Genomic DNA, 16372 nt, shown 5'->3' on the forward strand with positions numbered 1-16372 from the left:
GAAAAAAATACACATAAGTGCAGTGCCAGGTACCCTTGGATAAATGACAGTTATTAAAGTGATGTTTAAAGTCATGCTTGCCTTGAGAATCAGCCAGATATATTAAATGAGTGATACAGGAGTTCAGGAAAAAGTAGTGTTTAGCGAGTCTCCAGCTGTCAAAAGAATTTTTTTTAAATATAACGTTTAAAAAATTATTAATTTCCCCCCCCAAAATTGTTAATTCCACTGTAATTAACATACAGTGCCATGTTAGTTGCAGGTGTGTGATACAGTGAGGTGGCAATTCTGTGCGTTACTCAGTGTTCATCATAATACGTGTACTCTTTAATCTTCTCTTAAGGAGACCAGACTTGAGCTGAGTCTCAAAGGACAACTGGAACATAGATGGGGAGAGTGTAAGGGGTGTTCACTAAAAGGCAGGAAGAATGAAGGTAGCAAAAATAAGTTCACTATGGTGAGCGCTGTGAATTGTGTAAGACTGATGAATCATAGACCTGTACCCCTGAAACAAATAATACAGTATATGTTAATAAAAACAAAACAAAACAAAAAGTCCTGCTCTAACCATTCTCAGGGTCGATGTGAATCTAATTAGATAATAGCTATTAAAGTACTCCTCTAAGTAAAAATTTAAAAAAAAATAAGCCAGGGTGTGTTTGCAGAGGGTTTTTTTAAGGAAGTAGTAGATGATAATGTTACGGAAGTCGTTCAAGACTACATTGGGAGGAGATTTTAAGGACATCCTTCAAAGTTTGGACTTAATTTTATAGCAGTGGAAGAATGACTGAAGGCTTTTGAATTGGGAGAAGGGAATGATGTTTAAACACAAAATTAGAGTTTTGGAGCCAGAAGACCGTTAGGGGTCACTTCACCCAAGCACTTCCTATTACAGAGAACCAACTGATGTGCTGGAAATGTGAGGGATAGGTTTGATAGATTCGAAGTAGAAGGCAAGGAGGCTAGCTCTGGGACCACTATGGAAGTCTAGGTATGCAGTGGGTTGGACTGGGACTTGGGGTGAGGAACAGCAGTCGGGAATGATGTCCAGATTGTAAACCCAGGTGACAACAAGGAGGGCACCATCAACACCAATGGTAGACTGCCGTGGGAAGATACTTCCAGGGGGCGGGATTTCATTTTAATTGGAATTTGAGAAGATGTCTGGGAGGAAGCAGGATGCTCTAATAGAGTAGTCAAGCCATTTGCATTCACTGATGAGCCTTCCTCCTCTCTCCAGGAAGATCTTTCACTTCTTTTACCAAGAACTCATCTTTGTAAGAGGCTAACATGGGGCAGGCAGCTAGAGCAATTGAATCAGTGCTGCTGAATTGGAGTGAGAATTATGGTGGGCAGCTCACACTTACCCCCAAAGACAGTTAAAGATGAGGGTCCCATGTAGCGTGAGAGATGAATACTGGGTGACATCTACAAAAAGGAAGTAATAGCAGCCATGGGTATAGATAAGAGTTCCATAGAAGTGAACAAAAACCAGGAATGCACCTTGGGGTTCCCCTCTATTTAGGAGACAGGAAAAGAAAATGGTGCCAATAAGTAAAACAGACAAATCAGGAATTTGTGGAGGATCATTCTGACTCTTAGTTTACTTTTTTTTTTTTTTTTAATTTTGAAGTTTACTTTTTCTAACCATCTTCAACATTTAGGAACTCAAATACTGATCTGATTATCACTATCGAGGGCTGACTTAGTGGAGAAACAAGGGAGTAAGGAGTCTAGGTTACTAGAGGCAGTTACGCTAACATAACAAACACTGAGTACAGATTCCAGAGACAGGGAAGGGAAGCCAGGAGATGGGTGATAGATGGTGGGGGCGTGAAAACAGGACTGTGCAGACTGCAGTCTAGGATGGTGGTGAAGGGGGCTGGTGGTGTAGGGATGAAAAGGAGGGAGGTTGTACTCACGCAGGGAGTGCAGAATGGATCAGCTCTTGGGAACTGTCCCAGCACTGCTGCCAGAGAAGAAGGGCAGAAGTAATTCTACAGTAAATTACTGGGCCACTAGCTGTCCCTTTTCACCAGGAGCTGAGCTATACTTTCTTAAACGTGCAGAGGCCAAGTCAGCCCTGCACCATTGAGTTAAAATGATCCTAGCAGTTGAGGTCGAGATAATACTAGGTCTTTGAAGTCCTATGTTTCAACCACATCCATACTTTATTTCAGTAAATTTTATTCCCTTTTGGCTCTCTATCTCTGCCATCCAGTCCTCCAGCCTGGTCTCCCCCTCCGCCCTGCAGTTAATAGGAACTCTGAGAATGCAAACCACATTTGGCTTGAATAAGAAAATAAACCTTCCACTGTATATATCTCTATATATTATCCTAAAGGCAAACATAAGTAATGTAATAACGTAGGGATTACACATTGAGCTGAATTATGTACTATGCTGTTCTGTTCCCTTTGTGGGATAGCTAAGGAATGGTAAGATGCTGCTCTTAGGCTTTATTAACCTGCCCAGTCCTTCTACTGGAATCCTTTTCAGCTAATGTTTAAAATGATTGCACCGTTGGCTGAACTTTGTATTATGTGGAGTTGTTTTTTTCTTACATACTGTGTTTATTTGACCTGTAAAGTGGGACTACAGCAGTAATCTCCTTGAAAACTCTAACTACAGTGAACAATTTTATGATTAGATTTGAAAAGAGAAATTGACTAATGTCTGAACCAATCAGGAGCAGATGTATACACAACTGCTGTTTCTCTACCACAGAAATGGAGACATCTTTAGAGCCAGTAACGTGAGAAGGAGAGTGGGGCCAGGAGTTGGGGTCCAGAGCATTCGGTTAATGAAAACGCATGATGTTCTTTTTTTTTAAATATGCTTTAAAAACAATGATGTATTAATCGTCATAACAAATTGTTTGAATCCACCATTTAAAGCTCTTTAACTTTTCTGCATCTTTCCACTCACGCCTCACTCCACCCCCTCCCGTACCACGCCTGGGTTGTTCCCACGGACCTCTCTCTCCTCCCCTTGTGCCCAGTCCCTCTTTCATGCCACTTCCTTGCAGAAGACGCACCAGAGCGCCCTGCAGGTACAGCAGAAAGCTGAGGCACTGCTCCAGGCTGGCCACTATGACGCCGACGCCATCCGGGAATGTGCCGAGAAAGTGGCCCTCCACTGGCAGCAGCTCATGCTGAAGATGGAAGACCGGCTAAAACTAGTCAACGCCTCTGTGGCATTTTATAAAACTTCTGAACAGGTGAGGGAAGGGCTATGGGAGATGGTGGACTAATGTTGGTGGAGGGTTTTTCTTTCCCCTCATACTGCAAACCTATAGTATCTCCCTCAAGAAGCAGCTAGTCCTCTCAGCAGTAGCCTTTGAGAATAGAATAATGACGTGAAAGTAACTACAGTTAGCCTCCTTATAATATTTTCCATTAAAGAAGTGAACCATGTGATTTGTTTCTTGTAAAATCTCAGCCTCATCAGATCTAAGTGTTGAAGGAGATATTAGGTATATGCTGAACACTAGGTTGAGGGCTGTCTCAGCCATCTACTGCCATGATAATGCTGTGTAACAAATTACCATACAACTCAGTGGCATAAAACTATGAACATTTTGTTTTTAAGTATTTGAGTTCAGCTGATCTTGACCGAGTTCGGTAGAACTGGGCTTCAAGCTGGATGTCTGGTCTAGATCTGCTTTCATGTCTCTCAGCCTCCTGGACCAGCAGCTACTTGAGGCACATTTATGGTGAAGAGTAGGAGTACAAGAGCCCAAAATCTGCTGTGCAACTGCATCCCAAATCTCCAAGTGTGCCACATGCTCTAACATCCTTGCAGCCAAAATGAGTCACATGGCCAAGCCAACATCAGTGAGGCAGGGAAGTCTGTGCCTCCAATGAAGGTCAGGAGAGTAGGGTGAGAATCCACAGAGCATCATTGGGGGTGCCCCAGTCAGGCCCTGTGCTTGGAAAACATACAGCTCTTTCACTCATGGGGCTCTCCATCTGACGGAGGAGACACAGCCGTCTCTCCTCCATAGGCTATGAGCCAAGCAGGTGGGATAGAGCAGCTGCGGGAGAAAAGGCAGGAGATGCACACACAGTGGGATGACAAGGATTTAGAGCCCTTACTTTCCCATCTATACAGTAATATGCACAAGGGCTAAGAGGATTTCCAACTGATTTGGGTGCTTTCAGGGAATTCTTTCATGAAATAGGTTGAAAACAGACGTAATTGTATTCCATGTAAAACACGTTCCTCATTGGAATTGTTCCCTGGTAGAAATAGATCAGAGAAACATTCTCCTCTGGGTGACTTACAGGGACCATGGGTAAGTCTATCTGGAGTAAATATAACATGCCTGTCTGAGGGCCCTGTGGCCAGTGTTCCAACCTCCACAGCTTCTCTCCGTTCTCAACTGATGGTGCCTTGATGGCCCCAGAGTTGGGAGCAGCAGGCTAAGGCAATTTATCAATTCAACAGAATCCCAATCAAACCCCAGCAAACTTTTTGATAAAAATTGATACACTGATTATAAGATATATATGGAAATACAAAGAACCAAGAATAGCCAAACAATCTTGAAAAGAAAAAGGAAAGTTGGAGGAATTACACTATCTGATTTTAAGACTTATTCTACAGGTACAATAGTCAAGACAGAATGATGTTGACATAAGAATAGACACAAGGAAAAAGAGTAGAGATTCTAAAAGTAGACCCACAAATATGCAGCTGATTTTTTTTTTATTAAAGATTTTATTTATTTATTTGACACAGAGAGATCACAAGTAGGCAGAGAGGCAGGCAGGGAGGCAGGCAGAGAGGCAGGCAGAGAGAGAGAGGAGGAAGCAGGGTCCCTGCGGAGCAGAGAGCCTGATGCGGGGCTCGATCCCAGGACCCTGAGATCATGACCTGAGCCGAAGGCAGCGGCTTAATCCACTGAGCCACCCAGGCACCCCTGATTTTTGACAAAACAGTTCAAAAGCAAAGTCTTCAACAAATGATGCCAGATAACTGAAAGCAGGCTTCTCCTGCTATCTGAAAGTAGTGTTCCTATGAAAACTTCTATAAGCTGAAATCAGATACAAAGAAGCAATGACTATTTACTTATATGGAAAAAATTTTTTAATATTCCCAGACCTAAAAATTAACCTCTTTTAGGCCTTTCTGAAATCTTAGGGACACATCTTGCTAACAGCTACACAGAATAAATCGAGGTAAATCACAGATGGTCACAGATACAGTTCAGAGCTGTGGCAGCTGGATGCTGAGATGCTGCTTCACCAGGAACTACACCTGGGGAAGGAGCTTGGGGGGCCCACTGTCATTGCTCAGGATGTGTACTGCCTCTAGAACAGCCCCACAGCTCACCGCAGCACAAACACTGAATGCTACTTTCACCTTTTATCATAAGAGTGAAAACCTACCTCATATTTCTTTCAGTTAGCAAAAACAGGTACTAATGTGAACTTGTAGAAAGCAGGAAATACCTATATCCAATTTTTTTTAAATGAGGGTAAAGCCCTGTCTAGTATCACACACAAATTTTAGTTTTTGATGGGTCTAGACGCTGAAGGGGACAAAGCACTACATTAAAGTCAGGAAATTTGACCCAGAACTGACCCAAATCTCTGTTTCGTTAGCTGCTAAATTGAAAGATTTATGTTTGATAATCTTTTCATTTCTTCTAGTTCCCAAGTTGTTTTTAGTCCAGTATTATCATGGGACCTAACTATGCCTTTTTAAAGTTTTTGCTTCTCTATAATCCATTTTCTCTCAAGATTTGGGCCCTCCTATACATGTTCATGCCTTCCATAAGAAGAGGTGTGTGGTGCTAGAGGAGTCAGAATTCAGGGCCAGGCCTTCTCATGACATGGGAGCATGTTGGCTACTGGGGTGTGCTGCCTGGGACATCTTTTAGCTCAATTCATCGCTCAGTAAACATCCTGTCCAACTCCATACTCTTCCTCAAAAGGGATGACTTTCTCAGGCAAAGAGGACATGGGATATGTAGCTGTTCCCCACCCCCTGCCATAGCCAAGTGTTCCAAGTCTAGTGAAGGAAAGTATAAGGATATGAGTTTCTATTTTCTGCATCCTTCCCTAGACTTTGACACAAGATTGCCCTGGGTCCCCTTCTGTTACACCCAACCTATCTTCCATCCAAGTCCCATTCAAAATGCTTTTGCTTTTAGAGTATGACCTCTTAGCACTTGGAGAACAACTCTTTTTTTAAGTTAACCCAGTATATTATCCTCTGAACAAAACGTCTATTTTGTAATAGAAGGTCTGAAGATGTCACTGCCTTATGACAATACCTCTAGATATTTTTGCGGGCTTATTTTTGCCAAGGGAGGGGAAAGAAAACATTTCACTTATGGCCCATAAGTCCCACAACACAAGCCTTTTCCTCCTTCACTTCTGTTTAGGGCTACTTCCTGTAGGGCAAGTGTGGATGGTTGGACAAGCCTAAGCGTAGTATTTTCTCTAAACTTCATTTTCCTGCTCTGCCACATTGACAGAGTTATCATAAAGTTCCAGTGGTAGAATATATAAAGAACACTTTGAAACCCCCCCAAATTACTGGTCTTTTTTCTTCTCTTCTCTTGTATACTCTCCCTAAGTGATGTTGGCCTTCAACCAGCAACTGTCAAATGATTCCAAAATCCATCTCTCAGTCCTAACCTGTCTCCTGAGTTCAGCTGTGTCCTGGACTTCCCTTCCATGTCCCAGAGGCACCGCATGTTCTAAATCTACAGACTGAACTTCAAATGAAACTAGTCACCTGCATAGGGTTCTGTTGGCTGAAGGTGCTCAGAAAACACTGTTAATTTACTGAAACTTTCCTCCATGGTTCATTAGGTCTGTAGTGTCCTGGAGAGTTTAGAGCAAGAATACCGGAGAGACGAGGACTGGTGTGGCGGACGAGATAAACTGGGACCAGCAGCAGAGATCGACCATGTCATCCCACTCATCAGCAAACATTTGGAACAAAAGGAGGCCTTTCTTAAGGTCAGAGCACATTGTCATTGAAGATCACATGTACACACACACACACACACACACACACACACACACACGTTTCATCATATGGGCTTTCCATCCCTCTCTTTTTCCTCACTTCTTATCTAAAGGGAGGCATTTATAGAGAAGATATTGGCTGGTTAATTTGGAAGATTGAAAAGTTATGCTTCCAACATTATTTCTCTCCCTTACTTTCTATATACTTAGACAGTTATACACCATTACTGCAGGTGCCTGTTTGAATATCTTGATATCTCATTGATGTTGGTAATTGAGAAAAACACAGTTTCACCCAGTTATGTTTGGTTTATGAAAATATTTTTAATTGAAACACATAGCCTTGGAAGCATCTGTTTGGCTCAGTCAGTAAAGCATGCAAACTTTTGATCTCAGGGTTGTGAGCTCAAGCCCCCATATTGGGTGTAGAGATAACTTAAAAGAAATAAATTTTTTAAAAATTATATATATGTATATATATATATATATACTCTCACACACATGCATATATATATATATGTGTGTCTAGATATAAAACAGTATTAAATATTGTATAAATGGATGATGCAAAATTTAGGGCAAGAATTAAATAAATTTAGACACCTTATTTATTTGCCAATCTAGCAATTATCAATAATCATTGGATATAACACCGTTTATTCTGTTGCACGAAGAGAGAAATACCTCATTTTGTTTGTTTTGTTCTTATTAGAGCCCCAGCTTCCCAGAGAGGAAGCACAGTCCTGTTCTGAGCAGGCTTTCAGCTAGTGTGGAAAGTCCTAGTAAGCCTCTTTCCTCCAGCCTTTGATCATCTCTCCAACAGAGTCATCTGTGTTAAAACTTATCTAAGCTCTGTTTACTCTCAAATTTCTTGCTTTCATGTTCTGCTTCCTTTCAGGTTTCTGAGAGTACAAAGAGAATTTTTATACCCTGACATGTTGCCACTGCTTTTCTATAATTCTGTAATTAGCTGACTTTCTTTTATTAGGGATTTTTTCTACTTGACCACCCCTTTGAGTTTCACTTTTTTTTTCTCTCTCTCTTTTTGAGATGGCTTCTCCCTACTGTCCTCCTATCAGGTGTGTGTACCCACACTCAGTCAGAATCCTTAGCAATGAGCTCTTACCAATAAGATTAAATAAAAAGTCTTCTATACAGGGTGCAAAGATTTTAGAAGTCTTCTCTACCATAAAACAAAGTTTAAAACAGTGACCGAAGGAGAGCATATGAAAGACTTTTAAAAGAGGTAAAGATATTACTTCATAAAATGACATGTTTCTTTTGAAGAATGAAAGAAGAAAATGTTCTGGCCTAACGTTTTCCATATGTGCCTAAAATCATAGGTGAAAAATTCCCTGTGACTGTGGGAATTAAATGTCTGATGGATGGACTATTGAGTTCCCCATTTAGGTGTGTTAGTTGATCTATGTTGGATACCTTAGCTTTGGACCACCATCCAGCTGTTAAATTCATGGACCTCACAATAGATGGACCCACCCAAAAATCTTTTACCAGAGCTCCCAGAAACCACATTGTTAATGCAAAATTTAAAATAATTTTTTACTATATAATTTAGAGAATCAGTTGTTAAATGTCAAAGGTATTAAAGTTTGACAGTTTCATCTAGATAATATTAGAAACTGTAGATTAAAAATTAGTAGACTAGGGTAAATAGCAGTCCCCCTTATCCATGGGGAATATGTTCCAAGACCCCCAGCGGATGCCTGAACCTGTGAATAGTGTAGAACCCTACATATACCTTGCTTTTCCCTACTCATATACACCTATGATAAAGTTTAATTTATAAACAAGGCACAGTAAGAGATGAACAGCTGATAATAGATAACTGAGAGATACGTAGAACAACTATGACAATATACTGTAATAAAAGTCATGTGAATATGGTCTCTCCCTCAAAATATCTCACTGCACTGTACTCACCCCTCTTGTGATGGTGTGAGATGATACAATGCCTGCGTGGTAAGGCGAAGTGAGGGAAATGACATAGGCAATATGAGGTAAGGATAGGCTACCACTGACCGGACAATGCTTCAGGAGGACCACCTGGTTTGGGACTGCAGTGGATTGTGGGTAACTGACGCCGCAGAGAAGAGAACCAGGGATAAGGGGAGGCTTATACTGTCTCTAGACTTGTACAACAGAAAAAATTATGCTCTGTAAAGAAATTCAGAAATTCTGTGGTCTTGAGAGGAACTAGAAATACTCTGCCCATAGTCATAGATTCCAGCCCTGATGTGCTTCATGGTTCCTGCCCTTTCTGGACCTGGGTCTCCTCCCCAGGCACAAGGAGAGTGTGACCTGTCCTCTCTGCCATCCACAGCTAATGGGAGTCATAAAGAGGGTAGCATAGTGGTTCTTATTCCTGTGTATAGATCCATATTTCCCAGCAATAAGATATTAGTGTTATTGAGCTGGGGCGGATTTTATGGACAAATAAGTTTTTTAAGTGTAGGTGACTTCCATTTAGATATGGAATATGTGGTTAATAGGCTTGTTTACCAAATTTGCTTTCTTGAGTCTAAATTAAATGAATGCGGGCCGTCTGGGTGGCTCAGTGTGTTAAAGCCTCTGCCTTTGGCTGGGGTCATGATCCCAGTCCTGGGATTGAGCCCTGCAGCGGGCTCTCTGCTCAGCGGGGAGCCTGCTTCCTCCTCTCTCTCTGCCTGCTTGCCTGCCTACTTGTGATCTCTGTCTGTCAAATAAATAAATAATAAACAAATAAATTAATAAATCAATAAAAATAAATTAAATGCGAAAGTGGCTTACCCCAGTGGTCCTCTAAGAGGCATTCTGGTGGCAGAGGAAAACCAGCCTGAGACGTTAGTACCTATGAAGAGAGGTAGTCAAGGGATGGCTGATTGCTGATTTTCCTCTGGGATGGAAAGGGGAGAGGCCTAGGGAGTAATTCTTTACATCACGAAAAGGGGAGCTTCCTGCTTTAGAATGGGAGTGTCTGGGAACCAGAAGTGGCCTTCAGGGCTCTGCTCACCCAGAGCTCCAGAAACTGGTCCACTGGTGCCCCTCCCCCAGTGTCAGACCCCATGCACCTGCTGGGCTCCTCACACCTTCGTCTCTTTCAGGCCTGTACCCTGGCCCGGCGGAATGCGGAAGTGTTCCTCAAGTACATCCACAGGAACAACGTCAGCATGCCCAGTGCCGCCAGCCACACCCGGGGACCTGAGCAGCAAGTGAAAGGTCAGTGTGGGAGTGTCCAGCCACAGGCCACATCAGCAGCCCAGACCAGAGGCTGTGAACCTGGTCGCTGTGCACTCTCACGTTTCCTGCTGCTTCTCCTTAGATAAGAGGACATTTGATGTGGGGGCAGGGGGGATCGGCAGTGTTTAAAAGGGCATCAGAAAGATGAAGATAAAATTTCCCTAGCACTTTTTCATTTATCTTAATCTAGAGCAGCACTTCACAGAATTTTCTGAAGGAAAAGACATGGTCCATACCTACCCTGTGCATCTAGTAGGCACTAGGCACATAGGCTGCTGAGCACCTGACTGATGTAGCTAAGACAATTGAAAAACTAAATGTTTCCTTCTATTGACCGTTTCTTAGTTGAAGTATAAGTAGCCAGCTGTGGCTAACATACTGAGGAGCACAGATGAGGCTTTCTTACAGCCTGGAAACAAGACACACACTGAGAATCATGAAACCAACTTCTAATCCTGGCTTTGTTACTTACTATGTGAGCTTTTAAAACTTCAAGTTTCTTACTTTAAAATGATGGGCATCTGAACTCTTCTTGCTCATCAAAATGTGGTCCCCAGACTAGCAGCCCTGGCATCACCTGGGAGCCTGTTAAACAGAACCTCAGGCCTTGCCTAGACCTACTGAAATAGAAGCTGCATTTTGGCAAGGGCTCCTGCCAGTCCCAACCAGATGATTTGTGTGCACGTCAAATTTAGATAACTACTGGTCCAGCACATCTTTAATATCTCTCTGAATTCTATAGAGTCTACAGTTACATTAAAAAATCAGTAACCTTTAATCATTGCTTATTGATGACCATATTAAGCTTAAATTATTATCGGTGGTATCGCTTATGCTGGACCGTGCAGAAATTAGCCTTTGAGCAGGAGAAGAATTTAACAAATGTCATCTCAACACAGCAGAGGGCTCCCAGCCTAGAGACCAAGGCCAGGGAGGGAGCTGAAACTGACCTGGAGTGAGGGCTGGGGCAGGCTGAGGGCTGCAAAGCTGATCTGCCTTAGGAAGGGCTTTCCTCCCTGCTCAGAGAGCTTAGGAGGCTGCAAGATCAGAGGCCACTGGGAAGAATTAAATTTAGTAATAAAATTCCCTATGGAGAAGAGGCAGGCAGGGTTCCTCTTCCAGAGGTGCTCCCCATTTGAGGTCCAGGGACCCTGTGGCTGGCTGGCCACCATGCATGCTACAGTGCTCGTGTCCTGACTTAGCATTGGGGTGGCGGAGGTGTGGGTGAGACCAACTGCCTTCTGGGCGAGCCCATGCCCCCCGTACCTCAGTGTGCTGCAAGCGTTGGGCTCACAGAAAGAGCAGGGTATGCTGCAGCTTCATGGGGGTGAAGGCAGGTTATTGTCCTTGGGAAATCTTTCCAGAATGAGAGAAATGTAATCTGAAACTCTTTAGGATTTTTGCCTCATCAGGGTTGATTCTCTTAACCACCCTGTAAGATTCTGCAGTCAGCAAAGCTCTGATTAGGAGACAGAAAGATTAAAGTAAACACTGCTTCTCACTTGTCTCTGCCCAGACGAGGCTTCCTCCTGAGCAGGGACCTACGGGCAGGTACAGGCAATTTCTCCCATACCCATTTCTTGTCTATCCGCTACCTGGACCTAAGGCCAGTGCCACTTATTTTAAGTTTTTGTTACAGGTGCAATTATTATGGCATAAAGCCCAGTGCCACACAACTGTCAGCATTTTTTTGTTCAAGTCACTGTGTGTTGGCTGGAGACTAGCTGTCTTGGCCGGTCTCAGCAGTGCGTTTCTGCCAGCCTGGCTGGCTTAGTGCCTCACTACATGTTGGAGTCTTGTCTGCTCCACATGTATTAATTCCGGGACCTCAGCTGAAGAAGCGATTACCCAGGAAAACTTCTTATAGTGATGAGGCCAAGGTCAAGTGCACAAGCACACTAAATTCCTGCTTGTATGATATCTATTAACAATCCTTTGCCAGAGCAAGTCACATAGCTGAACCCTGGGGGTGGGGGGAGAGGAAGTAGGATTTATCTCTTTGGGAAGGAATTAAAAAGTTACTTAATAAAGGCATGGATATAGGGATTGGTGAATAATTGAGACCTGTAAAAGTTCTCAGCCTAAGGGAAGAGATTCTTTCCTTAGAGAATCAAACTTCCAGGAGGATGCACAAAAAGTTCTAAGTATAAGCACTGCAAATTGGTTGTACCCTTTTTTAAAAGAATTTTTTTATTGAAATGCAATTTAGGTAACATACAATATATTACTAGTTTCAGGGATAGACTATAGTAATTCATCAGTTGCATGTAACACCCAGGACTCATTACATCACGTGCCCCCCTTAATGCCCAGCCCCTCACCACCCTCCCCTCCAGCAACCCTCAGTTTGTTCCCTTATAGTCAAGAGTCTCTTAGGGTTTCTCTCTCTTTTTCTTTTTGTCTTATTTTATTTTTCCTTCTCTTCCTCTGTGTTCATCTGTTTTGTTTCTTAAATTCTGCGTATGAGTGAAATAATATGGTATTTGTCTTTCTCCAACTGACTTATTTCACTTAACATAATACCCTCCATCTCCATCTGGCAAGATTTCATTTTTTTTTGATGGCTGAGTAATATCCCATTGTAGCTATCTACCAGATCTTCTTTATCCATCTGGGCTCTTTCCATAGTTAAGCTGTTGTGGACATGACTGCTGTAAACACTGGGGTGCAGGTGCCCCTTTTTGTAAAGCACAGTAGTATGTGTTCACAGCCCCTATAACCGGGACGACCAAGGCAGCTAAGGACCCAGGCTCTGAAGTCAAACATTCCTGAATGACCCTGGGCAATGACCTATCCTCTCTGAACCTCACTGCCTTCATCTGTAAGTAGAGGTAATAATGGTACGAGCATCACAGGATATTGTGAGAATATGTGCCTGCCACAGAGTGAGTGCTTACTAAGTAGTAATTTTTCAAATCATTAGTGTGAATTAGTATATAACAGAGTTAGCAGGAAGCTGGAGGCAGACATAATACAGACGAATTGTGAGTGCTTCCAGCACAGAGCACACTATTAAACACATAGGGAATCTGGGCACGTGGCCACCTGCTGCTGCAGTGACAGGAGGAGGGAGAGACAGGACATGGATGGACACCTGCCGTGGCCCACCATGGGGCTATGTGCCTTGTGCATGTCCTCTCACCTGCCATCATTAGAGGTAACATGAGAATAGCTCGTGATCAGATCGGATCCACAGCAACACGGGAATTTGGACCTAGAGACACAGTTCTAGGAAGACACGATTCCAATATGGCCTCCCTACGCTTGTGACTTAGAGGTTGTAAAATCAAGGCCCTGCTGTTCGGGTGCCATGTGCACAGCCTCCCCTACAGGACAGGGAGTGCGGCTCATGAGCCGAGTTACCTGTGCAGCTACACTGGTCCTCATGCTCTTGTTCCTGTCCCACCGTCTCACAGAACCCAAGAGTGGCTGGGATTCTTATCAAGTCCCCTTGCTGTTATAGGCTCCAGGTCCAAGAGAGTTAGTTGTTATTTTAAGAGCTGACACTTCCCAAGGTCTCTTACCATCAAGGACAGGCTTAGGTATGAAGAGAATCAGGATCCCTTTTAAGTTCCCCTAGGGTCATGCTCTTTGTCCCTTCACTGATGGAGCCTCATGGCCAGGCTCTCACCTCAGTCCCTCTGATCTTGCTCCCCTCTGGGAAATGCTTTCCTGTCCTCACACTGGGGACCTGGATTAGTCCCCTTGGGAGGCTGGAAAGTCACAGGTGCCTGGCAGCTGGGGTGTGTGATACCAGCGGCTGGCCGGCTGGGTTTGGGGCCTTCCCGAGCCAGTGCTCATCTCCTCTGCCCCGCAGCCATCTTGAGCGAGCTCTTACAGCGGGAGAACCGTGTCCTGCACTTCTGGACCCTGAAGAAGCGGCGGTTAGACCAGTGCCAGCAATATGTCGTGTTTGAGCGCAGCGCGAAGCAGGTATGTCCATGGTTCTCCTGGCTTCTCCTCTGTTCAGGGGATGGTACAGTCACCAAGATGGCCACAGGGACAGACCAGAAGAGGGTCATGGCAGCAGGCAGAGTAGATACGGGCAGTGGTGTGGACGAAAGGAAAGAGAATGGACCGTCTCTTACTGGTCATTCAGCTTTTACCAAGCACGCTGCACCAGGAGCTGGGAGGAGATGCTGGGGTTAGCTGGGCCCTAACTTGTGCACGATGCTGAGCCTGGTCTAGAAGATGAGGGCCAGTGGATGAGACACTCTCCAACTGGTAGGATGTTCTGAGTCAATGGGAGAAGGTTCAGTCATAAAATCAGTATCCAAGCTACATGCTGACCAAAATGTGCCAGCCTTTCCTGGGTCTGTCACACTGTGCCAAACAGCGTAGCAATGCATGTTTTCCTATGGACAGCTGACTTTTTGGGGACTGGGTGGGTTGTTTTCTCCCACAGGCGCTGGACTGGATCCAAGAAACAGGTGAATATTACCTCTCAACACATACCTCCACGGGAGATACCACAGAGGAGACTCAGGAACTGCTGAAGGAATATGGGGAATTCAGGGTGCCTGCCAAGGTAGGAAGCATTCCGGAGCCCTCCCCATGTCTTCCAGCACTCCCCGGTCTGGCCAGGTTCATGCTGCAGAAGGGAGAACAGCCTCTCTACCCTGAATTGCTGACCACAGGGCGGGTGGGGTGGTCTCCTTTGACGCTGAATGCCCAGAGAATCGCAGCCGCTGGATGAAGTATCAATGTGAGGGAGGCCAGCTCATGCACACTGTGCTTCCAAATATTCCTCTTCATGCTCCAGGTCTAGACTCTGCTGTGTTCTTTCGGACCCAGTAAGGCAGAGGGATGTATTCATGTGACATGTGCACTGCCTGTGTGCACCTCTGCACCGACCCACGTATTCTTGGTGTTTGAATGGTTTGGGAAGTCTGCCTTATAGACTGATGACTCTGGACGTGTTCACAAAGATGACCAGGGTCTTACTTCCTGAACTGACTACTTCCATCTGGCCTCAGACCTGCAAACAAGCCAGGCTGGAGTCTCTGGGGAGCAAAATGTGCACTGGCGCACACAGCCCACACCCTCACACCCCTATTCACACTGAGGCAGAAAATGCTAGAGTCAGAGGAAATGTGTTTTCACAGCCAGGATTTGATCTGGGGACCCTTGGGTTGGAATGAAAATCTGATCTGTCTCCATTTGCTCTTTGTAGCTTCCACGGTCCTCATGCTGGGCTCCCTGCCATGGGGGAGCCTGTCTTGGCATCACTTCCTCACAGGGCAGATGCTCTTCCTGGATGAGAGCTGCTTTTGTGGGGGTTCTGGGCAGGGGCGATGTGTTAATGCCCGTCCTCCCCAGGGATCACTTTGACACGAAGGCAAATTTTCTCTAGTTTACTGTGACAAACCTTAGCCTCATTCACGAATGGATCCTTCAGGAGGGGTTACTCACTTTCTGACTCCTACGCTATGAAAGTTTGATAGTGGGAAAACTTCCTCTGCATTCCAGTGAGCTTGGGGGCTTTTCCATTCAATGTGGAAAGCTGTCAGTTTAGATAAGAGACTCATTTCAATACCAACGAGAGCAAACAGCACTAGGAAGGTGGCAGATACACGGAATGAAAAGAGCTTTTGAATTACCTATTCTGTGTCTATCTGCCCCTCTCAAACTAGCGTCAATAATGAGTCATTAAGAAGCTGGATGGTATCAGATCCTCTGGTGTTCCTACCCATATATTGTAGTAGAACTTCCTAGGACCAGAATCTTTGTAACCTAAGTGGAAATGTATTATTTAGTCTATTTAAAATTTTTCTTTCCATCTTTCCCCTCTTTTTCATTTGCGTTGTAACCACCGTAACTGGGTTCCATGCATGCGGCCTTTCCTTCCTTCTGTCCATCCTGCTCATCATTGCTGTTCATCTGTAAGATACTGGGTGAGTCATTTTACCACCCGGTCTGAGAGCTTCAGTGGCTCGCCAGCACCTTCAGGTGAACAGCCTCCACAATGGTACCGCCTTACCTCTCCAGCATTAGCCTCATTATTATTTCATGCAAATTTTATGCTCCAGAGGAATGGATGTATTTTCCTACCCTCTGAGAGATACATCCTATATTTTCTTGCTTCTCTACCTCCTCTATACCATTTTCTGCCTATAATATCATTTTCTTCCTTCTAGTTTATAGTTTCC

General features: G+C 44.2%; 1 protein-coding gene across 18 annotated transcripts in view; it reads left to right on the forward strand.

The window, feature by feature from the left end:
- Positions 1-16372, forward strand: part of KALRN (kalirin RhoGEF kinase) — a 672007-nt gene that overhangs the window by 395488 nt on the left and 260147 nt on the right. For 14 of the 18 annotated variants that reach the window (XM_046002937.1, XM_046002933.1, XM_046002920.1 and 11 more), the window contains exons 17-21: positions 3002-3220; positions 6828-6977; positions 10088-10202; positions 14041-14156; positions 14629-14751. In XM_046002937.1, coding sequence (XP_045858893.1) covers positions 3002-3220; positions 6828-6977; positions 10088-10202; positions 14041-14156; positions 14629-14751 — 723 coding nt within the window. The remainder of the gene's footprint in view (positions 1-3001; positions 3221-6827; positions 6978-10087; positions 10203-14040; positions 14157-14628; positions 14752-16372) is intronic. The other 4 variants (XM_046002938.1, XM_046002935.1, XM_046002924.1 and 1 more) reach the window with 1 other exon arrangement.

This window comes from Meles meles, chromosome 4 (genome assembly GCF_922984935.1).
Source record: "Meles meles chromosome 4, mMelMel3.1 paternal haplotype, whole genome shotgun sequence".
Classification (NCBI taxonomy): Eukaryota; Metazoa; Chordata; class Mammalia; order Carnivora; family Mustelidae; genus Meles; species Meles meles.